The sequence below is a fragment of the Henckelia pumila genome, chromosome 2 (genome assembly GCF_033568475.1).
Source record: "Henckelia pumila isolate YLH828 chromosome 2, ASM3356847v2, whole genome shotgun sequence".
Lineage (NCBI taxonomy): Eukaryota > Viridiplantae > Streptophyta > Magnoliopsida > Lamiales > Gesneriaceae > Henckelia > Henckelia pumila.
This window is the reverse complement of record NC_133121.1, coordinates 8,187,335-8,211,911: the sequence shown is the minus strand read 5'-3', so window position 1 is coordinate 8,211,911 and position 24,577 is coordinate 8,187,335. Positions and strand designations below refer to the sequence as shown.

General features: G+C 33.8%; 2 protein-coding genes and 1 pseudogene across 2 annotated transcripts; 1 reads left to right on the top strand and 2 right to left on the bottom strand.

Moving 5' to 3' along the window:
• Positions 1 to 998: 998 nt before the first annotated feature.
• On the bottom strand, positions 999 to 3,334 carry LOC140883542 (CASP-like protein ARALYDRAFT_485429). The gene is made up of 3 exons (XM_073290056.1): positions 2,884 to 3,334; positions 1,588 to 1,720; positions 999 to 1,506 (listed from the first exon to the last, which is right to left on the bottom strand). Exons 1-3 carry the CDS (start codon positions 3,012 to 3,014, stop codon positions 1,315 to 1,317), a joined length of 456 nt encoding a protein of 151 aa, XP_073146157.1. The 5' UTR covers positions 3,015 to 3,334; the 3' UTR covers positions 999 to 1,314.
• A 2,943-nt stretch (positions 3,335 to 6,277) lies between these two features.
• LOC140880851 (oxygen-evolving enhancer protein 1, chloroplastic) lies at positions 6,278 to 7,756 on the bottom strand. The gene is made up of 2 exons (XM_073285682.1): positions 7,446 to 7,756; positions 6,278 to 7,178 (listed from the first exon to the last, which is right to left on the bottom strand). Exons 1-2 carry the CDS (start codon positions 7,677 to 7,679, stop codon positions 6,423 to 6,425), a joined length of 990 nt encoding a protein of 329 aa, XP_073141783.1. The 5' UTR covers positions 7,680 to 7,756; the 3' UTR covers positions 6,278 to 6,422.
• A 7,524-nt stretch (positions 7,757 to 15,280) lies between these two features.
• LOC140882414 (probable F-box protein At4g22030) lies at positions 15,281 to 19,517 on the top strand (annotated as a pseudogene).
• The last annotated feature ends 5,060 nt before the right edge of the window (positions 19,518 to 24,577 follow it).

The following is a 24,577-nucleotide window of genomic DNA, read 5'->3' as shown; positions in this document are numbered from 1 at the left end:
ATTATAATAATTCAGTTAATTTAATCAATAAATATTCAATTATTAATTTAATATATATTTATCAAAATAAATAGTAAACAATTTAAATTTAAAAATTTTAGTATATTATTTACATTTATTAATAATAAAATATTATTTATATAATAAAAATATTAATTATTTTGTTAAATTTGTAAAAAGATATTAAATAAATTATAAGAACTATTATATGTAAAATTTGATGTAAATGGGTTGGAGATGAATTTTGTGTTTAGTGCAATTTAGTGCACAACTTGCACAACAGTGATGTTTGTGATTGGAGATGACCTAAAAAAATCAAGAATCCAATGTCATCAACCAATTAATTCACCGAGATGGATCAAACGTGATGTTTGTGATTGGAGATGACCTAAAAAAATCAAGAATCTCATGTCATCAACCAATTAATTCACCGAGATGGATCAAACGACAGAAGACAACACCAGTAAGTGAACAAAATTAGCACAATCCCCAAAAGACGGTACAAACTAGCTAGTTGTGAGATGGGGTTGAAATAAAAAGCTGAAATTTCCACCATCTTATGAGTATGCTGACTTGTTTAGGTGTGCGTTTAGATTTTGAATAGCCCTTCATCCTTCTATCATTGGAATAAAATTGAGAGCAATCACTTTCTTTGAATTGCCATCTATTTGAATTGTCCTATTATGATTAGATATAACATTTAGATAAATCGTTACCATTTGATGCACCAGTAGAGGGTGAGTTAAAATCATTTGTTCGAGTAATATAATGTTTGGATTGTTATATATTTTTTTAAAATTTTGATTGGACAGTTACCATCAACTACATTAACATCATTTAATAAAACAATTAAGATTCGATATCATATCCAAAATTATGCGTTCAAAATCTATAAATTGCAAGTCGATGTAACATTGAGAGGAGGATTCATTGGAACCAACAAATACCTTTGTTGGATGACTGATCCTGAAACTGACAGACACTACCATAATTTCCAGTGATACAATTTACACCTCCAATGCCTATTTTTCGAAAAATATCACAAATAATATTTTACATACCTTACATCCACGTTGAGAGGTTTTATGATTGAGACTTGAGAGTGCCTCGTAAAATAATAAAACAATAATTCAACTTCAATTTCACTTTCTACATGTTTCTTTCCGAAGTATAAACTTCATCTATAAAAACAATCAACCAAAAATTTTTTTGCCTACAATGAACAACACTATAATTTGACATGTATAATCTAAAAATCACTGCATGCCTAACCCGGATACAGTAGAAATGGAAAATGCAAGGTGTATAGATGAGCTATAGAGAAGGAAGCAGCCAAAGATTGAAGAGAGATGAGGCAAATAGCAGAAACCAGGACAAGAATGCCATAGCAGCCGAGAGCTGATATCGTGTGCATAACTTTAAGCCGCAGAAGCCACCGGCAGAAAGCAAAAGATTGGTCACACTGGCTGTTGAACAGGACGCACCAAGCGATAGAAATGATAGGACCTGCAGAAATTTTTGTTTTGGGGACGTTATTGTGTTGTTTCTGTTAGATGCAAAAATGTGTTTGATGAGGCTTTTAGTTACCCAATCTCCCATGAGGACAATGGCGAGTATGCTGACTTGATTAGGTGCGCGTTTGAAGAAGACAAGGTATATGTCTACGACCGCCAAAGTCAAGCTCCATGGAATCGTTAAGCCCATGATAGTAACCAAGAAGCTGCAAGCAGAAAATTTTATCACAAATATGTGAAAAAAAGCAATCACTCACGCGTGCAAGAACAATACAGAAGTGTCCATATCTTAACAAACGTGAAGGATTTTTCTGTGGACAATGCAGCAGCAAAGAATCACGGAAAAGATGAAAATAAATATGATATAGATTGCCTAATGTATATATAAGATAAGATACAACTTTTATGTCTATTTCTATACCTACTATTTAACTTATTACCTCTTCAAAGGTTGTTAAATGAAAAAACCAAATTTCCCATCTTCTGTTGTCTCCTAATGAAGAAAGCAGTTCCATCCATGAGAGCCGACTAATTATTAGAGTAATATATGAGAAAACCACTCTAAATAACTGAATTTTCCCATTCTTCACCTTCTCATTACAAGACAGAGAAACAGGGCATGCATGATATCCACCATAAGAAACTAATCATGCATATTCTTTCTTCAACCATTTATCAATGTTTAAGTGTCACGTTCATTTATTATCCATAACAAAAAACATCACATAATCCCTCCTCGTCTTTAACTGAAGTCCAAAAAACCGAGATGAGTCGAATCAGAAGCAAAACCAAATCTTACGACACGACATATATTATCTTTACTGATCCTCTTGCATAACAATGGAAGCACAACATTCTCTGCCAAGATTCATAATTCAATCCACCACAAACACAAACAATTATCCTTCCATATATATTTGCAACTTACCAAGCTCCATAGCCCAAAACCACTCGTTTGCATTCAACATATTAAAATGCAACTCTTTGATCTCCCTTCTTAATTTAAAAAGGTTGCGATATTTACTTATTCTCTGCACGCATCGTATTCTGGATTCTACTAATGCCACTAAAAAATGTCAAACAAAAGATGTTATGTCTTAACCACTCACAACCACCAATGATTAAGAGAGGAAGGTAGCTTAAAATTTGTTAATATGGAATCGGTGTGATCCCTTCGCCCCGTTGACGATCAACCCAATTTTATATACGCAAGAAACTCAAAAACAAAAGCAATCAAATAGTAAAAAGAAAACAAAAGGCAAGGTTGTTATAATCAATTTACAAAGAATCTGTATCCAATAACCTACAAGAAAAGATTCATTACCTAGAATTATTTTACAAAAATTTAACATTTAAGATTTAGGATTACCAGAAAGCAGTGTAACTGTAGAACTCAACATCTAAACACATGAAAAGCAATGAAGCAACAGCAAACATGGCTTGTCCCAATCTCAAGGCCAAGCTCGCGCTTGTCCCCAGAGAACCCGGCAATTCTTCCATCCAAACCAATCATAATAATCCCTTTTCCTCAGTTTTTAGATATGAAATTCGTATTGATCGCACAGCTTCCTCGATCATGGCCATTCAATTCCTTTCACCGGCCACGCCACGTTTTCCCATCAAAAGACAATAAGGGATTCAAGGGATTCCAAAAAATAATAAGAAGAAGAAGAAGAATAAAATTCTCCGGAATCGTAAAGGGAGAAGTTGGGGAAAAATAGAAAATCTTCTTCCTGCGTTGATTATAGAAAATGGAATGGCAATAGTTTTTGGACAAATGAAGAAGAGTGGTTACGGAGGAAATGTGGAGCTGGGTAGAAGACTTTTTCTGTCCTTTTCAGTGAATATGGTCATATAAATTTAATTTAATTTAATGTTATTTACTATCTCAACTTTATTTATTTTAAAATATAAATCGAAGCTTCCTGATGATTTAATATAAAGTCACACCCGTTAAAAATTGCATTAATTTATTGCTTTCACGTTGTTTTAAAACATCGTCGTGTATGCATGAGTGTGTTATCTTCGGAATTAAATATTCTCTTCTTATTAGCAAAGTTCTAAAAAAAACGTGAAGTGTAGTTCTAAAAAAAACGTGAAGTGTATTGAAAAATGAGAGTCAAACTTCAAGCTTTTTAAGTTTAAGCGTGATTACTATGATTTTAAGTGTACGTTTAAGCCTAAAAAACGTTTTAATTTAAACTATAATTATAATCATCTCAAACAAATTAACGGAGTAAATAATGAATAAATATAATATGTTCAATTGTAATGCATTAATTTTTTGTGAGATTTTAATTCAATTAATTTCATCATTCATTAAAAATCCTCTGTCATCGAATATAAACTAAATTAATTGGTCTAATTTAAAGCATTAGCTGTAAAATCTCTCAATATATACCGCATTTACATCATCGTCATACTTAACCATACAATATTGTACATTTGTAACATTGCTAACAATCATCACTAATAAAATCGCTAATTTATGATCTATTTTCGTCTTATTAATCAATTTTGGTTTTTAGAAAAGTTACATTTAAGAGTATTTAACGACACTTGGCATGGTCAACTTATGTCTGACCGCTTTTTTACTGTTTTTTGCCAAAGCGAAGCGTTTTGGTGAAACTTCAAGCTTAAGCGAGGCTTAATCAAGCTTTTTAGAATACTGATTATTAGATGTATTAAAACGGATCAGTGGGTTGAGCTGACTCACAACTCGTGGCAATCCATTGTTATGAGGGGGAAAGTGGGTTGGAAAAACAGCAATTCAACTCATCTATTTTTAAGTGGTAGTAGGATGGGCTAATCAGGCTAACTTATGTGTAATTTGGTAAATTTGGTGGATGGGTCCACCTTTTAAGCAGATTAGAAAATTTACCAACCTAATATTAGAGTTGTCAAAACTCAACTCAACCCATCAACCTGACACGAGTCGACTCGAAAAATATCAGGTTAGGATTGAGGGTTTTTGGGTTTGGGTCGAATCGGGTTGACCCGAAAGCTAACCCGAAAAATTAATCGGGTTCGGGTTGGATTCGGATCAACCCGAGTTGACCTGAAATGACCCGAAACTTTTAATTATTATTATTATTATTTATATAAAATTAATATAGATTAACCAAATGTTTATACGTTGCATGTTTGAAAAAAAATATCGTATATTGATATAATAGATTTTTGTCATTTAATGTTTATTTTGTACAATTTTTATTTTTTAAAATAATTTTTTATTTCTTATAATAAGTATACTTTAAATTTTCTACAACTAAAAGTTTAAATTTAAATTATATATAAGATTAGATTTTGTTATTATGTGATTAAATTAAATATTAATGTTATTATTGTGTGTTTTAAATTTTTATTTAATTATTTTGTTACAAATAAATAAATAAAATCGGGTTGTTCGGGTTAAGTGGGTTACCAGGGTTCGTGTTGACGACTTTTTTAGAATTATTTTTGTCAATCCGACTTGACCCGAACCCACCTGACCCACCTGAATTGACACCCCTATCTATAATCTAATATACTTATTTTGTATGACGGAGTGGGTCAACTCGACAAACTTAACTCATTTTGACACGTCTACTTGTTATAGGAATGAATATATAGGTGTGTGTATGTAATTGGCCATCGATATGAATTGTTTGACTATATTAATTTTTATCACAAAAACTATTCAAAGGTGAATTTTATTAAACTGATTCGACTCATAAAAAATTATTATTTTTATATAAAATATATTAATTTTCACTATATGTGTAAACCAAATTAATTCATATCACAAATATAGATCTACGAGATGATTTTACGCAAAACTTACTCGATTTTTATATAGCTATCTCCTATAGTTTTGTAACGGAGAAGGGGATTTCGTCATGAGAGTTTCTGTTCTTTATTTATTTGAATATTAAATTAATATGTTCTAATTATTTTTTTTTGAACCAATATGTTCTAATTATTCACTACAATCGATTTAGTGGTTTATCTATTGAAACATCAAATATAATGGTGTAAATATGTAATCATGACCGTGTTTAGTTGTTTTGTTTATTAAAGTAAAAAAATTAGTATTGACATTTCTATTGTTAGCTAATTTTATTACTTGTTACTAGCAATATATAATCAGTAAATTAGTCAATTTTTTAAGAGCCTAAAAAAAATCTGATTGATTGATTCAATTATAAAAAAATTATTTTTCATTTAATAAAAACTAAAATCGATTATCTTAATAGTTAAAGTACCAATTTTGCTAAGAAACAAAATGGACTAAGATAATAATAATCAGTTACATGGTTAATTTTTTATAATTAATAAATGAAAAGATCAAAGTTAACAATAATTGTGAGGACAAATTTTGATATTTTGGTAAAACATATCACCACAAACAAAAACTTAAATTTTGCCAACGACATTATCCCTTCCCAACCATGTACACTTCAATGACAACTAGCAAAATAGCAACTTTTCTCAGAAAAAAAGCTAAAAGAATTAGTAAAGAAGAAAGGGAGGATCCTCCAAATTGGCTTATATATATAGTGTAAGGTGCTCTTAAACAATTAGCTGGTTATTTATTTCTGAAAATCAGATACTTTTGGAAGCATGTGCAAGTCCTCGAAGAAACAATCTTCTTGAACATCGATTTGAACAGGAGGCCGTGAAGTTTTTGTGATAGAAAAATAGGTAGCTATTTCCCCCTTTCTTGAAAACAAACTGAAAGAGTGGTTTCAGATTGAGTGCTCCGTGATATGTATGACAGGTGCTTATTTCAAAGAGACATATCATTAAAACCACAATAATATACAAGAATTGTAATAGTGTTTTTTAGTGCAACTTCACTAGGAGCTCAGTGGCCTTTTAAAGGTACAAGACAACTCAACCAAGAAACAGCATAGGTTAGCCTAAGACTCACTCCAGCTGACCATACCAGATGCCTTGAATCTTGACATCCTTGGGAGCCTTGGACCCTAAATCGGTATCAGATGGCTGGATGCTCTCAAACACTCCAATCACCTCACCGGTCTCGGGTTTCGATTGGGTCACGCTCAATGTAATCTTCCCCGTCAAAGAACCCACGTTCTTTATGTTCTCCTTCTCCAGCTCCTCCTCGTCTCCCCTTCCTCCAGCAGGCAAAGCCACAGCGTTGTCATAACCAGTAGATCCACCCCTGCCCTTTGGGTCAAGGAAAGAGGAACCTCTGTATGATGGCACCAAAAATTCACCGCTGAAGCCATTTGGTTTGCCAGTTGCCACGAGCTGTTTGATGGTAAAAAGGAAAGGCACACGCTCACCACCGGGGAGCTGAACCGTGACAGCAGCGTAGTCGATCCCGTCCTTCTCCTCGAATTTGACGGAGCCGTCTTGAGATACTTCGAATGGCCCCTCGATCTCGTCTAGGGTGTAGGTGAGACGGGTCATGAGCTTGGTCTTTTGGAACGCGGGTGGTGCGTTCTTGCTCACACCTTCTGCCTTGACAGTGAATGATGTGGGCTCTAGGCAGAATTTCTGAGCTTTGTATTTGCCTGCTTTGAAGGCAAATCCATCGACACCACCTGCAATTGTCGGGCACTGATTAGCGGTTCCTGATCCTTTCACTTCTGTGTAGGTCTGGCTCTGGATTTCGTCGAATGTTAGCCGCTTTGGAACACCTTCAGCATTAGCCCCCTGTGCAAATACAATCAGACAAACACATTCAAGGTGAATTTTTGCATCCATACTTACATAATAAAAATGAGAGACTTGCTGAAATTCTACTGAACTGTAAGAAAAAGTTTAATCTTGGGAAATAGCTAGCGCGCGCTTCGATTAACTCTACATATATACCCACTTGGATTATTTCAAACAAATTCATATACCAGATTCAAGTTCATCTCAAGATACTCATTCAAGAAAGAACCCGAAAAGCTAAACAAGATTGAATGAAATCCATACCGAGACGACGAGTGCGGAAGTAGCGAGAGCAAAGCCAGCAATCTTGGCAGCATCGGTGAACTTCTGAGCCAACTCCTTGACATCAAGAGAGCATGTCAGCCTAGCGCCGCCGGGTTCAACTCCGAAAGCCTTGCCGACACTCTGAACTGGCCGCAGCTGGGAGGTGTTCCGGGCCGAGACACCAACCTTGGTTGGTTGCATAAGAGTGGCAGCCGCCTGTAGTGTGGTGGCCATTTTTCTTGATTTCAAGACTCTAATCGCGTCTCTGGTCCTCCTTATTACAGAGGGGGAGTAGTGGATGATGGAGGACAAGTTATTTTGGTGGCTTTGATTGGAGAGGGATAAGATATCAGATAAGGTGTTCTTCCATTGGTTGGTTTGAGTTTTTGTTACTGGTTTTCTGGGCTGCCACGTGGCAAACTTGGTGTTTTGGATAAAAATATCCTCTTAAACTCTTCAAAGTTAAATCAGGGTATCAGACAATTTTGCGTTGATCACTTAATTGGATATTTACGGGTATAATTTTATGTGAATTAATATATCGTTGCAATCAAAATGGTTTAAATTAAAATACACATTTCATAAAAAATATAATTTTTATTAATTAAAATTTATAAATTTTTTAGATTTGTATTATTAGATGTATTTTATCATTGATCTATTTAAAAAAATTAAACGGCTAGTTTAAGAAAAAAATATTAGAAAAACTACATGGCTATAAACACAATTTAATTTAAAAAAATAAAAGCACAAAAAACAAATGAAAGTAATAATTATAATAAAAATGAAAACATAAAACAAAAAAACAAATGAAAAAAAGCCACGATCAAATCATTAATAATTTATCTTACATCAATCAAATTATTGAATTTAAATTACGATATTATTCCTTTTAAATAATTTTTTTTATATTTTATTTATTGTTAAAAGGAAAAAAAGGGTCATTTAATATTTATATATAAAGTTTAATCAATCAAATCAAATCAACTATAATCTATCAATCAAATACTATATTAACTATTATTATTTATTTATTTTTTATTACATTATATTAATTATTTATGTATTACTTATATCATCATTCAAACCAAACGGTATATATGAGTATTTAATACTTTAAAGTATAATTTATATATATTTACAATATCTTACGTGTAGAAAATTAGAGTTTTGGAGGGTTGAAAAGAATGGTTGTAAATGTTGAAAATAAGTGTGCGATGATATATAAATAGTAAAATTATTAAATGTGTATTTTTGGACTCTTTTCAAATGAGGTTCTATAAATATATCTTTCTATTTGTGGAGAATGACACAATTGCGTGAAGAAAATTTTATAAAGTGTGTAGTTTGATATATTTTAAGATTTTGAAATTTTTACTTTTCACCGTAATTTTTAATTTTTTACAACACGTTACAACACGAAGCTATAAGGTTCTCCATATTTTTACAAGCTCCAAAACACAACGAGGGGGTAAGAATATTTAACAAGTAAGAATATTTATTTTACTGTTTATATATTTTTATTGCGTATATACTTTAATATATAATATCATATTATTATATAAAAAAGTCACTAAGAACTCATTATAATAACGTGATATGATTATATTGTATATTATTTTACCGTTTATATATTTTTATTGTGTTTATGTTTTAATATGTAATATCATGTGCAAATTGCTCAAAAATCCCCAATGCAAACATGTTGTGCTCTGCACTCCCTAGCCACTTTTTTGTACCACATTTTTTGTTAATTTGTACCACATCTTGTATGGTTTTGTACCACATCTTGTATTGTTTTGTACCACATTTTATGACTAGGGATCCCAAAGCAAAACATGTTTGCATTTGGGGATTTTTGAGCAAATTGCCCTAATATCATGTTATATAATGAATATATATATATATATATATATATATATAAATAATATCACATTATTATAGTCACTGACACCTCATTATAATAATGTGATGTGATATACAATATTTCACTATATATTAACTATATGTGTATAATGTCACATTATTATATAAAATGAGTCACTGACACCTCATTATAATAACGTGATGTGATATACATAATTATTTAACTGTTATTAACATTATATACATCACATTATTACCGTAAAATTATGCAAATACATACATTTATTCTTAGTATAAAAAATAGAATAATTGTAGTAATCTGTACCCGAAATTTTTGATTTATTTTTAATTAATGAATGATCATGTTTATATTAAGTAAAACATGATTAAGAGATTTTCAAATAGGTCTAAGGAGTTCATAAATGGATCCTGAATACTCGAAAATAGCCAGAAGAGTTTCAAGTTTTCGGCAGGATTGGAGGCTCCGAACTTGAGGATCGGATGGTCCGAAGTGGGTGAGTTCGGAGGCCCTGAACCAGTTTGGATGGACAAAGTTCGAACGCTCCGAACTAGGATCGGACGGTTTGATCGCCATCAAATAAAATAAGATGAGGAATGATTTTTGATCGGCTAAAATTAGACTCCGGACAGTTCGAAGTAGAGCTTCGGACGGTTCGAACAATACTCAAGACAGGTGTCCGAGTTTGTGACATCATGGATGACGTAATATCGATATCGGACGATTTGAAGTGCCTCTTCAGACGGTCCAAAGTGTTGGCAGTGACACTTGTCAAGCATGCAGAGATCGGACGATCCGAAAGTGGGATCAGACAATCCGAACTCACTGTATAAATAGGGATGTCGAGGCTTACACTTGAGTGCACCGTCTTCTTTCCCTCTCCCCAATTATTGCCTATATTAGGGGTTTATAGGCGTCATACTGAAGGGCCGGAGAAAGATTTATTCGATTGGGTTGTATATCGAATTGATTTATTAGTCGGTTGTACTCTGCCGACCAATATTTATTTAAGCTTCTGCGTATTTTTTATTAACGTTAATTGCATGCTTAATTAAGTTCTAATATCTGATTAGTAGTGGATCCGGATTGAGTCGTTACATTTATTGATATCGGAGCATGCAATAAGATTTTTGGGACATAGTGCTAAAATTTACTAATCCTTGTAGGACGGATGAGACTTTAAATGAGATGATGATGAGGCAATTCGATGGCCCGAAGAATATCATCATCGACAGGATTTTTAAAAACTTGGAATATGGGATTTCAGCTAGATCGGGGCATGAGTGAAGGATCGTATCCGAGACAACAAGATTTCAACTCATGTTGATCCTAAATTTGGATCAATTACCAGACACCAGAGGTAGTGTCAAAGGATTGGTTGGGACACGTGTGATGCTTACATCCATTTCGTTTGAACGAGATAAGCACTCCTCTGAAAATTCTTCACAAGCAGTTGGAGAGATTGTCATAAAGATCTTAACTCATCCATCGGGGTTCACCATAGATCAGTGATGCACCTGGTAGATTAGTGAAATCTTTTCGGGAATATATGTATGTCGGAGTATGCAAGTATCGATGTGTTCAAATGACAAATGAGAAACTTCACGTTCAAGATGAATAAACGGAATGAAAAATTTCCACATGTACGTGGTTTTAAAATACTGTCTTAAGTTTTGTTGTAAACATCATTTCAGTTGTAAGTATGAAATCATCAGATATTTGTTGTATTATTTCAAGTTGAGTGGTACATTTTCAGCGTATTTGGATTTTAATGATTTTATTACATGAGATTGTAATAAAAAATCGCACATAACTTGAAACAATGATACTGGTGTATTTATTTTGAGAATTTCTTGAGGATAATCCGGTGTTTAGTTGATTTTGCGCTCAAACTATAGAGGATTGCTGAGATTATTGTTGATACTTTCCTATGATGGCTTAGTTAATTGGTTGACTATGTCTAGTGTCAGGGATAAGGTGATTCAGCATAAGCAGGGGTATCGTTCTAGGAGTGTCCTTCTTTAGAACGGTTGGTTATTTTAACCTTATTAGGTTGTTGCCTCATGATGATAGGTTTTCACCGGGATACTAGGTCAAGATAATACCAAGAGTTATGAATTGTTACTGGGACTAGACGTGAGGATACACGACCCTTAGTCGGTAATTTTTTGGAAGTTTCATACTTCAAAGATTATTGGAGGCCTTTCGGGATACTAGGTCAAGATAATACCAACAGTCGCAATGGGGTATGACTTTAGTATGGATAGATACCAAATGTGGTATTTAGGATGTAGTTATCGTTTGACTTCTTATCAGATATGCGATATTTTGGAATTCTGCTGTCAGAATCAGTCTTGGAAGGATTTTCTTGACGAGTGATTGTTCTGAGCAGATAGGTTTTGACATTTTGGGATATTACTAGATGAGTAGATCTAGTAGGTAGACGAATTTCTACCAGTGACCACACGGGGTATCGCCCGATTCCTTCGGATAGGAGAGTAGGATTTCCTTGGGATAGGATGATCCAGGCTATTGGATTGTAAATTATCTTGGGATTAGTTCGCCTTGGTGTTCGTTTCGTATGGATAAAACATGGGATATTAGTTATGGAATGACACGAGACTTGTGCCAATGGATGGTTCTTAGTTATCGTCTATTTTCCGGGGATAGGAAAGCGAATCGAGTGTGATTCTTTCCAAATGTTTGGGTATTAGCAACTTGTGGCAGTAAGATCAGGGTCATTGATCAAGCCATAAGAGGCTATCATTAAATTGGCAAGTAATTGCCTAGACTGCTTGAATTGAACAGACTGAGCATAGGTAGTGGAGGATCAGTGCTATCACTGGTTTAGTCCAATTCGTGTTGATTGGGGGTATAGTGAATCAAGAAGTACGTGAGACAAGTATTATAAGCTGGTATACTTAGGAATTTGATTCTTGGGAATACCTCGCAATAGTAGTGCGACGTAAAGGCACTCAGAATTCATTAATCGTTTTGGGATTCTCTAGAAATGATAGAGACGAGAATTTCTTGTAATCAGGGGTGATTGCAAGTTGAATTGTGTGGTCTGGATTAGATGATAACTTGGTTAATAGTTATCAGCAGTAAGAACTGACATGGGAATTAGTATCTTTTCAGAGTAGTACCTTTTTGTTAAAAAGATATGTAATTTGATCCAAGCAGTTGCTTAGCATTAGCAACGGAATTCTCCAATTGCTGAGATGAGATCGAGTAGTTGCTCCATGACGTTAGTGGACGACATTTTTCGAGGGCTATTAGCCAAATATTTGCTGAGGTGTTCCAGCGAGAATATTTGATTGCACCGTTGGATTGGGATTCAAGTAATATTGGGAATTTTAATAGGCATTAACAAGTGAATATCAGTTGTTTGGTCGTAAGACGAGACAACAGCTGGAGATGACATGTTCATTAGGAATTTTAGTATTTTCAATTCATTGTCAGGACTGATGCATTTCAGCAGGGACATGAATTAGCGAAATCATAAAATTCATGTTTATTAGTGCTAGAGATGACATGTTCATCAGGAATTTAGTATTTTCAATTCATTGTCAGGACTGATGCATTTCAGCAGGGACATGAATTAGCGAAATCATAAAATTCATTGGAATTAGTTTTCATTAGGGACTCGAGAATGATTGACCTTGCGAGGTTGCGAATAACGATGATAGTATTCATCAGGGACTCGAGAATGAGTCATACCAGGATGCTGATGACTGTCGGATTTCGAGATGGTATAGTAAGTTCGACCTTATGCCGGTGTACGCTGGAATGATTATTTTGTTCTAGTTTGGCATTATAGGGGAGACTTACCTCAGCCTCGGTGTATGCACAGTCATAACAATGCGTGTAACTACTAGGAAGAATGATCAGGTTTTATTTGAGTCTTATAAAAGTAAATATTGGTACTGGGTTAGTGCCAAAAGAGATTTGACTAGACCAGTGATTGAGAATCATAGATGAACATCCTGAAATTGAGACGACGTAGTTCATCAGAGGTGCAATTTTACCATTTCAGTGCATATTTACCTATCCGGTTCTCTTGGACAAATGTTTAAGGATTGAACTTACAAACATGGTTGTCAAGTGATGACAAGTTTTCATCAGGACACAGTGTTGGGTTATACTGAGAAACGTAAACTGTGATTAATACTAGATGTGGTGAATTGAATTTCCCAACGTTGCTCTAGAAGCTTGTTTGTGCTTTAAGGATTTCGGGAAGGTTACCTAGTGTAGAAATCGTTGTAAACAGTTACGTTGAAGTATATCTTAATGCTAGTTGGATTCTCTTGTAGAGAGATTCCTAATTCAAAACAATGTTGGGATGAGTGTTTCCTGACTGTGGGTATTATGTACCAATAATATATTATTTTTTAATTTTAGTTAATTTTTTGTGTCAAAAAATATATGTGAAAATTTCATAAAATTTATATTTGATTGTATAAAAATTTTATATTCAAAATTTAAAATTTTATCAGATGTTATCACTAATTTTAAATTTCAATTAATTTTTTTTTTTCAAATATATCTGAATACTTTCATAAATGCTACATAAAATATTTATCAATTTTTTTATTCAGAATTTGAATTTTTATTGGATGATATAAATATTTTTTCGAGTTTATATATATATATATATCCGAAAATTTTCATAAATGCTATTAATAATTCACCAATTTTTTATTCAAAATTTGAAAATTTGTCAAATGTTATAACTACTTTTTAATTTTATTTAATTTTTTGTATCAAATGAAAGTGAAAATTTTTATACAATACACACACCAATTACAGATAAAATTTTAAAATTTAATCGGATATTATCAACTTTTTTAAAAAATTTCAATTAATTTTTTGTTTATATATATATATACGATTCAATTTTCATAAATGATATATATATGATAATGTACACATATTTTATTTAAATTTGAACGATTATTATGGCTAATCTAATTTCATTAAAAAATAAGTAAAATTTTAATCAAACATATTTATCTACAAAGACAAAAAAATTAATTTTTATTCTTTAGATATCTATTTATCTTTATATCACTAACAATTTCACACTGTTATCCATATTTATGATTTATTTAAAATATTATAAATATTTTTTATACAACAATATTTTAAATTCTAATAAACTTATTTTTCATATAAATCATTTCAGATAAAATTTCAAATACAAATTTTTTCATTAATACTAATTGATATATAAAAAGAAAGGTTTTGTATTTGAATTTTTAGTTAAAATCAAAATTCTATTATTTAATAAAAATCATTTTTTTTTCCGGCAAAAATCAAGAACGTGGGTAAAAATGAAAATTTAAAATGAGTTTAAAATGAGCTACAATGACTTCTATATCAACTTGGATTAATAATTTTCGTAAAGCCATGACAAATACGAACTAGTTTTATAAGGGTTCATTGTGTACAGTCGCAAAAGAGCAGGCCTGAGGCGTGACAGAATGGTATCGGAGCCGATCACCAATTGGCTGACCCCGGGAAATAAGTGTTATGCGAGCAAAGTGCTACGTGTGTGGGATCCACCTCTTGAACCTGCGGGACAAAGTGATACATGACGGGAGCCACCTCTTGAACCCGTAGGAGCCAACTTTAGATTTTCGGTACTGGTAGATCGAGGAGTCAGGTCGCGACGAGGATGTCGCGTTCTGAAGGAAGAGGTATTGCCCTGTCCCATACAGAAAAAATGGAAGATTTAAAATGAGTTTATAATGGACAACAATAGACTTCTATAACAACTTGGGTTAATCATTTGCGTAAAACAAGGATGAATACGAAGTAGTTGCTATAAAGGTCCATTGTAAATGAGCTACAATCATAACATTTTTATTTCAAGAAAGATTTACTTTAAATTTGATTATACTAGATTTTAAAATATTATGATTTGTAAATTTACTCAATGAGCATATAAATGACTAAACAAGTCAAGTTTGAGAAACCATATAAACTAATATATATTCACGATCAAAAAATGACCCGAGACCAATCCAGAATCCGAGCTCAATCTAACTAGCCAGTGAACGAGCCGAGGCCGAGCTCAAACTGGCGAGCCCGAGCCCGATCTAACGAGCCACTAAACAAGCCGAGTCTGAGCCCGAGCTAACGAGCTTGAGATCCCGAGCCTATTAACGAACATGTTCGCGAGCTAACGAGCCGAACATGTCCTTATTGTTTCCCTGTTTTCCCATTTATGTCCTTCAAAACATTTCGGTGTAATTTATATCCCTAATTCAAACTTTAATTCCAATATACATTCCTGTTGTCAACTACTCCGTTAATAGGTAACGGATCACTCACGTGGAAACACCCAAATTAAAATAAGAGCCCTCCATTCTTTCAAAGTAATCGGAATATTTGTGAGCAGAGATCGAACTGGAACAACCTTCTTTTGACATCTATCAACGGTTTGATCCTCGTCGCGCTACCATGGTGGGGATAGTCTCCGTCAGCGGCGGTGCTCCAGCGGCTGTGCTGAAGCTTTCTTCCACCATCTTGTACGTTGGGGCAATTGGGCTTCGCTCGATTATGAATAAGATCCAGCTGTCTCAGCTAGCGGAGGAACAAAGAAACGCTACGAGATTGTTCAAATAGCTTTAGAATCAGATTACCACTGTTTTGTCGATGGGGAATTTCACTAGCTTTGATGTGAAGGAGTTGATGGAGAAAGTGTTGGCTTTGGATAAGGCGTACCCGTTTCCTCATCAAGGCGCCATGTTCAACAACTTCCCGGAGCATGTCGAGCTCGAATTCTAATGGAACCGAAAACTGGAGGAATAAATGAGAGAGAGAGTAAATATCATGGACAGAAAAGATGGACGAGATTACTTGAGATTGAGTGAGAAAGCACTGAAACTCAACAAGTTTCTCGTCGTGGCCGCGCCTGTGTTAACAGGTCTCGCCGCCGTGGGGTCTGCTCTCTTGGGCTCCCCTTCTCACGACAGTTGGGTGGCGGTGGTGAGAGTTGCCGGCGACGCTTTGGCGAGTGTGATGAACACGGTGGAGCACGGAGGCCAAGTTGGGATGGTGTTTGAGATATCGGAGTAACGCTAGGTTCTTCAAGATGATGGAAGATACGATTGCACTTTGAAACAATTGGGCGTTTCTCGAATGCACGTGAGTGATCCGTTACCAATAAACGGAGTAGTTGGCCGCAAGTATGTATATTGAAAATTAAAGTCCGAATTAGGATATAAATAGCACCGAAATGTTTTGAGGAACATAAATGGGAAAACACGAAAACAATAGGGACATTTAAAGGTTTTATCTCAGCCGAACATCTTTAAGCTCAAACTCGAATCGTGAAAATTTCTGAGCTCTAAATTAAGGTCGGGCTCGGCTCGATAAACTTAACAAACGAGTTTTTTCACGAGCCGAACTCCGAATAACTCGCAAACAGTTCGATTCGTTTACATTCCTAGTATATACAATATTAATGAATTGGGATTTTGGGATATACATTTCTTCATGTATTCGTTTGATTCAGTATGTATTTGTTCAACTTTGATTTGTTTTGGTATTTTTGGTTCATATTTCTTGGGATCAAATTAGTTGTTCTGTATTTTTTTTAGTTGTTCTGCACATAAATAGCAGTAACAATGCTTTTTCAAAATTTAAACTTTGATAATAGATTAGATACTCTGTGTTCTTTTGTTTTTGGTTAAAAAATTCTAGCCCGGATGGATTTGAAATCATGGTTCCTCCATTGATCCTAGGTATTGTTATGATCCCACACATTACGGGGGCTAATCATAATTCTTAAAAAGTCGTTACTGAAAAAATATAAATGTGTGGGGCAAAAGAAAGGAAAAGATAAGAACATTAGGTGGGAAGGCTACACATATGTAGTCTGTCCAATACGCCTCAAATTGGACTATTAAAATTTTCTTCTTTCAATTTTAAGATAAAACTATATCAATATTATACTTAAAATACTCGTACAATCATTTTCTTAAACCTCATTCGCAGGTCAATCTCATTCCTTCAATCCAGAATTAATCTCATCATGAAAACATTAAACTATCTTTGCAAAACATTAAAATATAACATACATATTTATAACGTCACATAAACATAACTTTCAAATAAATAACAAAAAATTATTTAAAATCTTCGTGAATGAATTTGTGGATTTTTGGACCTCACATTATCAATCTGTCATGCCTACGAATGATATCACCAAAAAATTGGATATTCAAATCAAGAGAAGTTTTATCGTTTGTTGGACATCTGAAAATTTATATTCAAATCAAATTAGATACTAGCATGGGTATGCTCCTCCAACTATACTATCCATGTAAACCCAATCTGCCATTTCTTTGGCAGCTCATCAGCCTCTCCCTAACCACAAGAGTCTCTTTTCTTGCAGCTCGTGACTCTCCAAAAGTTTGCAAGTACTGGCAGCCTCTCCCTAACCCATATCATCTTATGTGAACTCTACCTGAATCTTCGTCTAAAAATAATTTATTTCTACATTTCGTAGGGTTAAAAGGAGAAGCAATACTCCCTTGAACATCATTATGGATGCATTTTCACAAACCCGCTGATTTATAAGTTTTTTTTAAAACCGTCTCTATGCAGATCAGATCGGTCACCTTCACGAATTTGAATTTTCTGTTCCTTACCTAAAAATTTAATTAAAAAAAACACCACTCCTCAAACTAAAACTCTCTCTTAGTTTAGAGATGTTTTTCGAAAAGACCAGTCTCTAAATAGTACCAAGATTTCAGGATTTGTACCTGGTATTCTTAATTGTTTAATTAAAAATAACTATTCGTATTTTTATTTTTATTTTTTGGATGAACTGGTACAGGTGTGTTCCACACAGAAAATTCGGGTACATTTGACAATAGATTGTAATGTAGGGTGATACTTCTACTCTTGACACATTTGGATAAATTATGTTATTTTTTATAATATTTAATTAACAAATCATAACCAATAGATTAAGCTAGCCGAAAGTAACAAACGCAATACAAACATAAGCACAGAGGTATGATCATTAGTTTATCAGCTCAACTCCACTAACCACAAGATAAAGCATCAACTTCACAATATCTGTGCCTGCTTATCGCATTATGAAGCATACCAATTTACTTGTAGGAATTTAATAATCTATTGCTGGGCTCGATTATGGTACACATTATAATTTAACAACCTAAATTATTATTAATCAGCATGTGTATGAAAATTTAAAGAAAAATATATTAAAAAATACAGAGATAGTGGCTCAAAAGTGCTTGAAAAACAAATCATAGCTTCCTCTCAAATGAATGATTGAGAGGTTACTTCATCACTTGAAAGAAAAGTCTTGAGCTTTTCATCATTGCCACATTTCTTCTCTTGAAAATATATACGAATAAATAAATGCTCGGGATTCCCCACAGCTTTAAATGTATGAAATTTTTTGCCATTTTCGACAAGCAAGTACTCAATCCATTATTTGCTGATAATGAGCCATCCCTTAATTACAAGCTACTCAAAAAACACATTTCCAGTAAGAGTATTAAATAAATAATACAAAAAGTGCATATTTAATTTCCCATTAAATCGGGCATATTTTTACTTTTTTGATGCCAAGTAATAAAAAAAACCAAGATTTTGGGACTTTTAAGGTTCTCAAATCTAAATAGGGGCATTCAGCATGAGTAGGAGGTAAAACTCAATCAACCGAAATTCAGAACAATTTATTATCATCATTATTGCCCCTCAAAAAACAATAATTAAGAGAAATGCGCAGATGACAAAAAAAAAAAAAAAACAGATGAAGAAAAGAAAAAAACGAGAAAAAGTGAAATGTTGCTATCTGTCTCACAATTTCAAACAAACAAACGGAAACCAATCGGAGTAGTGCGAGCAGTCTGTTCGTCACAATGATGAATCGCGAAAAAAACTCTCGTTATTTCATCCAGAAAAAAAATTGAATTTTGATTAGATAATATTGTAAAAGAGACAGTATAGGTCGACGGAGGAAATATCATCAGAAATGGAGACCAATGATTGAGAAAATTAATTAATTGATTGGTGATTTTTTACCTGAAATCCACAAATGGTAACAGCTGATCGTGGTGGCGGACGAGCAGTGTGGCAAGCACAGGATCCTTAAAAACGGCTTCAGTTGCGAATTTTGAATTTAGGGTTTTAGGTTTAGGTTTTAGGTTATCGTAAATTGCCTTCGGTCCTATTTGGGCTGGACACTTTGGGCTCATATAATGAGTGGGATCTTGACCCGTCCAAGTGTTCGAACTTGGACATATGCTAATTGAAGTTAATTTACTTTATAATAAAAAATTAACATGAAATATATTTATTTATATATTAAAAAAGACAGTAAATTTTCTATTGAATTTAATTAATAAACAATAAAAATCTGAAAAATATTCTTTAAATGCGGGTCATGTTTATAAATGTTTTCAAGTATGTATTTTGCCAATTCCTTCGGACTAACGCAATAACCTGCAAACTACGTTAGTCAGGTAAACCACACTAGGCAAGTCATGCGTGACAGACTAGTCCAAAAAGGTGTTGGTAGGGGAATCGAACTCCAGACCTCAGGCCAAGTGTTCACCTACTCCACCAACTTGGACACCCCTTAAGGGTATTAGTCATCTTCTATCTAGCGTAAGCAACACTTTCCTGACCTAACAAATATCTATATTCCGATTCCAAAGGGGTGCAAAAATCAATTGATTCGCATGAACTAAATTTGCGGGGACGAAATCCTCTTCTACATTTGGTGCTACAAACCATGCTACACTTTGTTAAAAAAAAACCCCGTTTGCACAAATTATTAAAATTAAATTCACTAAACAATGTGGATGAACAAAATATAATTAATTATTAATAAAACTTTTGATTCACCTATTTTTTCAATTAAAAATATCATTAATACATTGTTTTACTCATTTATCGTACTCGGGATACAATTTATTACCCATTTTAATTGAAAAATAGGTGAATCGCGTTGTGAAAAAGTAAAAATTTATGGTATAAAATAAAAACTCCAAAACTCAAAATATGTCAAACTCTACACTTTATAATATTTTTCTCTCAACTCAATTGTATTTTTCATCACAAATGAAGACCTATTTATAGATCCACATTTGATATTAGTCCAAAAATTAATATATCATCATCTACATCATCACACACTAATTTTTAACATTTTACAACTCAATATTCAACATTCAACATTCAACTTTAAATAATAATAATAATAATAATAATAACATATTTTCAACACTCCCCCTTGTGATGATGATCGTGATATGATGATTGCCTTCATTACGTGTTTTATACCGTCTCGTTAAAAACTTTACTAGGAAAAACCCAGTGGGATAAAAACCATAGCAAGAAAAAAAGAGTGCAGCCACGTAAACTCTCCCTCATGTTAACACGAGTGATTTTTCACATATTCCGTAGATTGCGCATTCCAATGTTATATATATGCTTTCTGAATATTGCCGTAGGAAGCGCCTTTGTGAAGAGGTCTGATGAGTTATCACTTAATTGAATGTAACAGATATCAATATCTTTATTCTTCTCAAGCTCTTGAGTGTAGGCAAAGAACTTTGGGGGGATATGTTGAAAGAGTGGGTGCCCGGTTAGCCAACTTGTGGCTAAGGGCTTTTGTGACTCTATGTATAAACAATATTTTGTTTAATATAATTTACACTTTTATAATGGCATTGACTTTATCTTTCTTCATAATGTTATATTATGATATACTATTGTTGTTTTGATAAATACCTTGAATATACTATAGTGTATGTAAGATGTGGTAGCACATGGGGATGACTATCATGAAACACATCTTATAGTTACTGTATATTCTAAACAGTTCCTAGTCAATTGAGCCATCCGCAAATAAGGATAAGGATCGCTCGAGATTGAGACTAGCATTTGCGATGCCGAGTACCACGTTTCATTGGTATGGAACATAGAGATGTTCAAAGCATGCAAATGGATATTCATATGATGAATGATCGAACTACCCTATTCGGACTTTCCAAGTGGTTATCACTTATCGAGTGGATAAAGTTTGCGGTTTTGGTTGTACACCATTAGTCCTTATTACTTGAAACATCATTGAGACTCTATATGCTAGTACTGTACTTTGACTCGTTTACCGACTCTATTGGGGTCATCAGGTGTCGGGATTGGGTACAGTTACAACACATATAAGAGTCGATGCTTTGTTGTCAAGGATTCACCACATACTCGCGAGTGGGGATATCCTATGCGATCTGAGGAGATATTAGTGTGACGAATCTCTGGCCAGAGTACATGATGTGTTTTAGGTTACTTGGTGTTCCTAGTAATACATGCGATGTCACTAATAGATCTCCAAGATGTTATGCATAGTTATCGAATCTCGAACGACTCTCGATGCACCAATGGTTGTTGATTCGATCGGGATATTTGGTTGAAGGGACCGTACTGTATGCTAACCAAAATCTACTGGTTCTTGCAGGCACTATCAGTAATACCTAGGGAATCATGGGGCGATGTTGCTAGGCGCTCTTACCATGACTCGATGGGTAAGTCGGAAATTGTTGTTCCGAGTCACAAGGAGTTGTGAGCCCACGGCTAGCTGTATTCCTGAACCATTGAGGGTTACACAAGTAATGGATTACTAAAACCCCTTAGAGATAGTTAAATTTAAAGAGTTAAATTTAATGAAAGAGAAGTTAGACTTCTTAATTAAAAGGGAGTGAGATTTTCTAAAATGACATAGGGATGGGCATTTTTGGAAATCACTGAATTCGGATTCAGAAAAATTATCTTGACTTTAAAAGATGCAGAAATGGTTTCTGTGCACATTGGTGAAATCAGTTTATCAATCGGAGTCACGATGAATTTTATATTAATTTCTAGAACAACGGGCTTGGCTTGTTGGACTAAGTTATGGATTGTGGGCCCTAAGGAGTTAGAGTCCTAATATAATTATAACTTAATCTAGTCTAGAAATTATCTATAAATATGTAAGCAGTGTTCAAAATTCATAAGAGAATTCAGTCTAGAAATTTCGAACACTACATATAATTTTCAAGAGGATTTTCGAAAATTTCTCTATCCCTTTTGGAGAAAATTCGACTTGTGATTTTTGTGAAAAATTACAAATCAAATTAACAGATCATATCTGTTTATTCTCTACGTAAAACTTCTGATTGATTTCTAGTGCAGTCAATCAGAGGGTTTCTGTTTTTCATTCGTGGACCTAATTCCGGAGTTAGATCGTGACTGTCATCGATTCCCGGGATTTACAAGAAGAGCAGATTAAATTCTGTTGGAGTCCACAATCAAGCCTTTGCTTAACGAGGTAAAAATTTAACTGTGTTTTATTTTTACTTGAACAAATTTAATCGTAAAAGTTTTGATACCCATATATGGAATCGTTCCATATAATAAAATAAATTTTTTAAACTTTCGCTGCACCGGGTATCAATTCTTAATTGATCTGAACACGTTTTCCAACAGTGGTATCAGAGACAGGTTGCTCAGATCAAACGATTAAATTAATCAATTGTACAAAATTTTTAAGCCTCGGTTTTTGAAACAAAACGAAAATTTTAAAATTGAATTTTAATGGGCAAATCGGGCAGCGATCATCGCTGCCCGGGGTAGCGATTGTCGCTGCCCAAGGGCAGCGATTGGATCGCTTCCCATGGGCAGCGAACGTCGCTGCCCAGGGCAGCGATCGTCGCTGCCCAAGGAGCAGCGATGGGCTGCCCTGCCCGGGCCCCTCTTTGGGGCGCGGTCTGCCCGGGATTGTCCCGGGCAGCCCGGAAAAATTATTTTTAATTTTTAATTAAAATTTTAATTTTTTTTTGAAATTCTAGTTTTTGATCCGATCGAAAATTGTTTTCGATTGGTTCACGAGGCATCGAATCGAATTGTTCGAGTCCAAAAATTTTAAAATTGATTTTTGGATAAATTTGAATTTTTGGAAAATTTATAAATTTTATCCGTTAAATTAAATTTTATAAAATTAATTATTTTGGTATAATTGATGATAAGATATGATCTTATGATTGGATAAGATAAAATATGATTTTATCTTTTAAATTATGATGCCTTTGCATGTTTATCCAATTATTTAATTATTGAATTAATTATTGGATAAAGGATGATCGATTACCATGACCAATGTTTTAGGTGTATGTTAGATAATTTACATTTGTCTTATTGTTGTTGGATTTTATTAATGAGCTTGGTTTATAGCCCAATATGATTGTCATATGTAATAAAAGTGGGCCTGGTTTATAGGCCGTTTCCACCCCTAAAATATATCACATATTTGTAATCGAAATTTATTGTAAATTTATTAGACTTAGTGGGAGACAAAGATTTGAAAAAATGGTGGGCCCAGCAGACAATGAAGACCGAAGAAATGTAAATTGGAAGCTCAATGTAATAGGATTGCATTGCATACTTGCATATCACCTAGGATTGGACTTAGACTCGTGATTGGCAACCACGGATCGATTAGTTAATGGGATCGATCATCCTTAAATAATATATGATATTATTGATGTATGCATGTTTAGACTAAATTGTATGAATCCCGTAAGCATACATAAATTGCATGATGAGACAAATTTTCAAAATTTAAAATCCCTTATTTTAAATATGATTTAAAATTGATATCAAGATTAATAAAAAGGGAATTTAAATATTGTTTAAATATTCCTACCTTCCATCAACGATCAATGTATGAGATGCTACCCGCGGATACGGTCCGGCTCATATTATTGGGGGGGCCCGTTCGTCGGAAAGCTGTACATTGGATCGACACATGTTGTAAGTTGGGTGGAACTCCCATGGGATTGGCTCATATTATTGGGGATCCACATGCCGACCGTCCATCACAACTTAATATTGATGGGTTATCTTGACATGTCACAATAAACGACGTCATATTATTGGGCCCTTATTGGACATGAGGTAAAAACATGGGGGTTACTTTGGAAGTAATTGGGCTCTACCTTTTGAAAATTATGGTTGACTGATATTATTCGGGATCATGATTTGTCAATTGGACTCCATGTTCTCACTAAGAAAAACAGTTTCCCGTTTTCACTAGAGGGTAGTGAAATCGTTAAAATAGTGGGAGTGTAATTCATAAAATTAAAATTCGCCATATTTTATGTCTTAGTAAATTAATTAAACAATCATTGATTATTGTATGTTTCCTTTTCAGTATACTATT

Excerpts from the sequence above, each read along its gene's own strand:
- LOC140883542 (XM_073290056.1), bottom strand. The coding sequence starts at position 3,014 with ATGGAAGAATTGCCGGGTTCTCTGGGGACAAGCGCGAGCTTGGCCTTG. Across the intron at positions 1,721-2,883 it reads TACAGTTACACTGCTTTCTG|CTTCTTGGTTACTATCATGG; the intron begins GTAATCCTAAAT and ends TTCTGCTTGCAG. Across the intron at positions 1,507-1,587 it reads TTGTCCTCATGGGAGATTGG|GTCCTATCATTTCTATCGCT; the intron begins GTAACTAAAAGC and ends AAATTTCTGCAG.
- LOC140880851 (XM_073285682.1), bottom strand. The coding sequence starts at position 7,679 with ATGGCCACCACACTACAGGCGGCTGCCACTCTTATGCAACCAACCAAG. Across the intron at positions 7,179-7,445 it reads CTTCCGCACTCGTCGTCTCG|GGGGCTAATGCTGAAGGTGT; the intron begins GTATGGATTTCA and ends GTATTTGCACAG.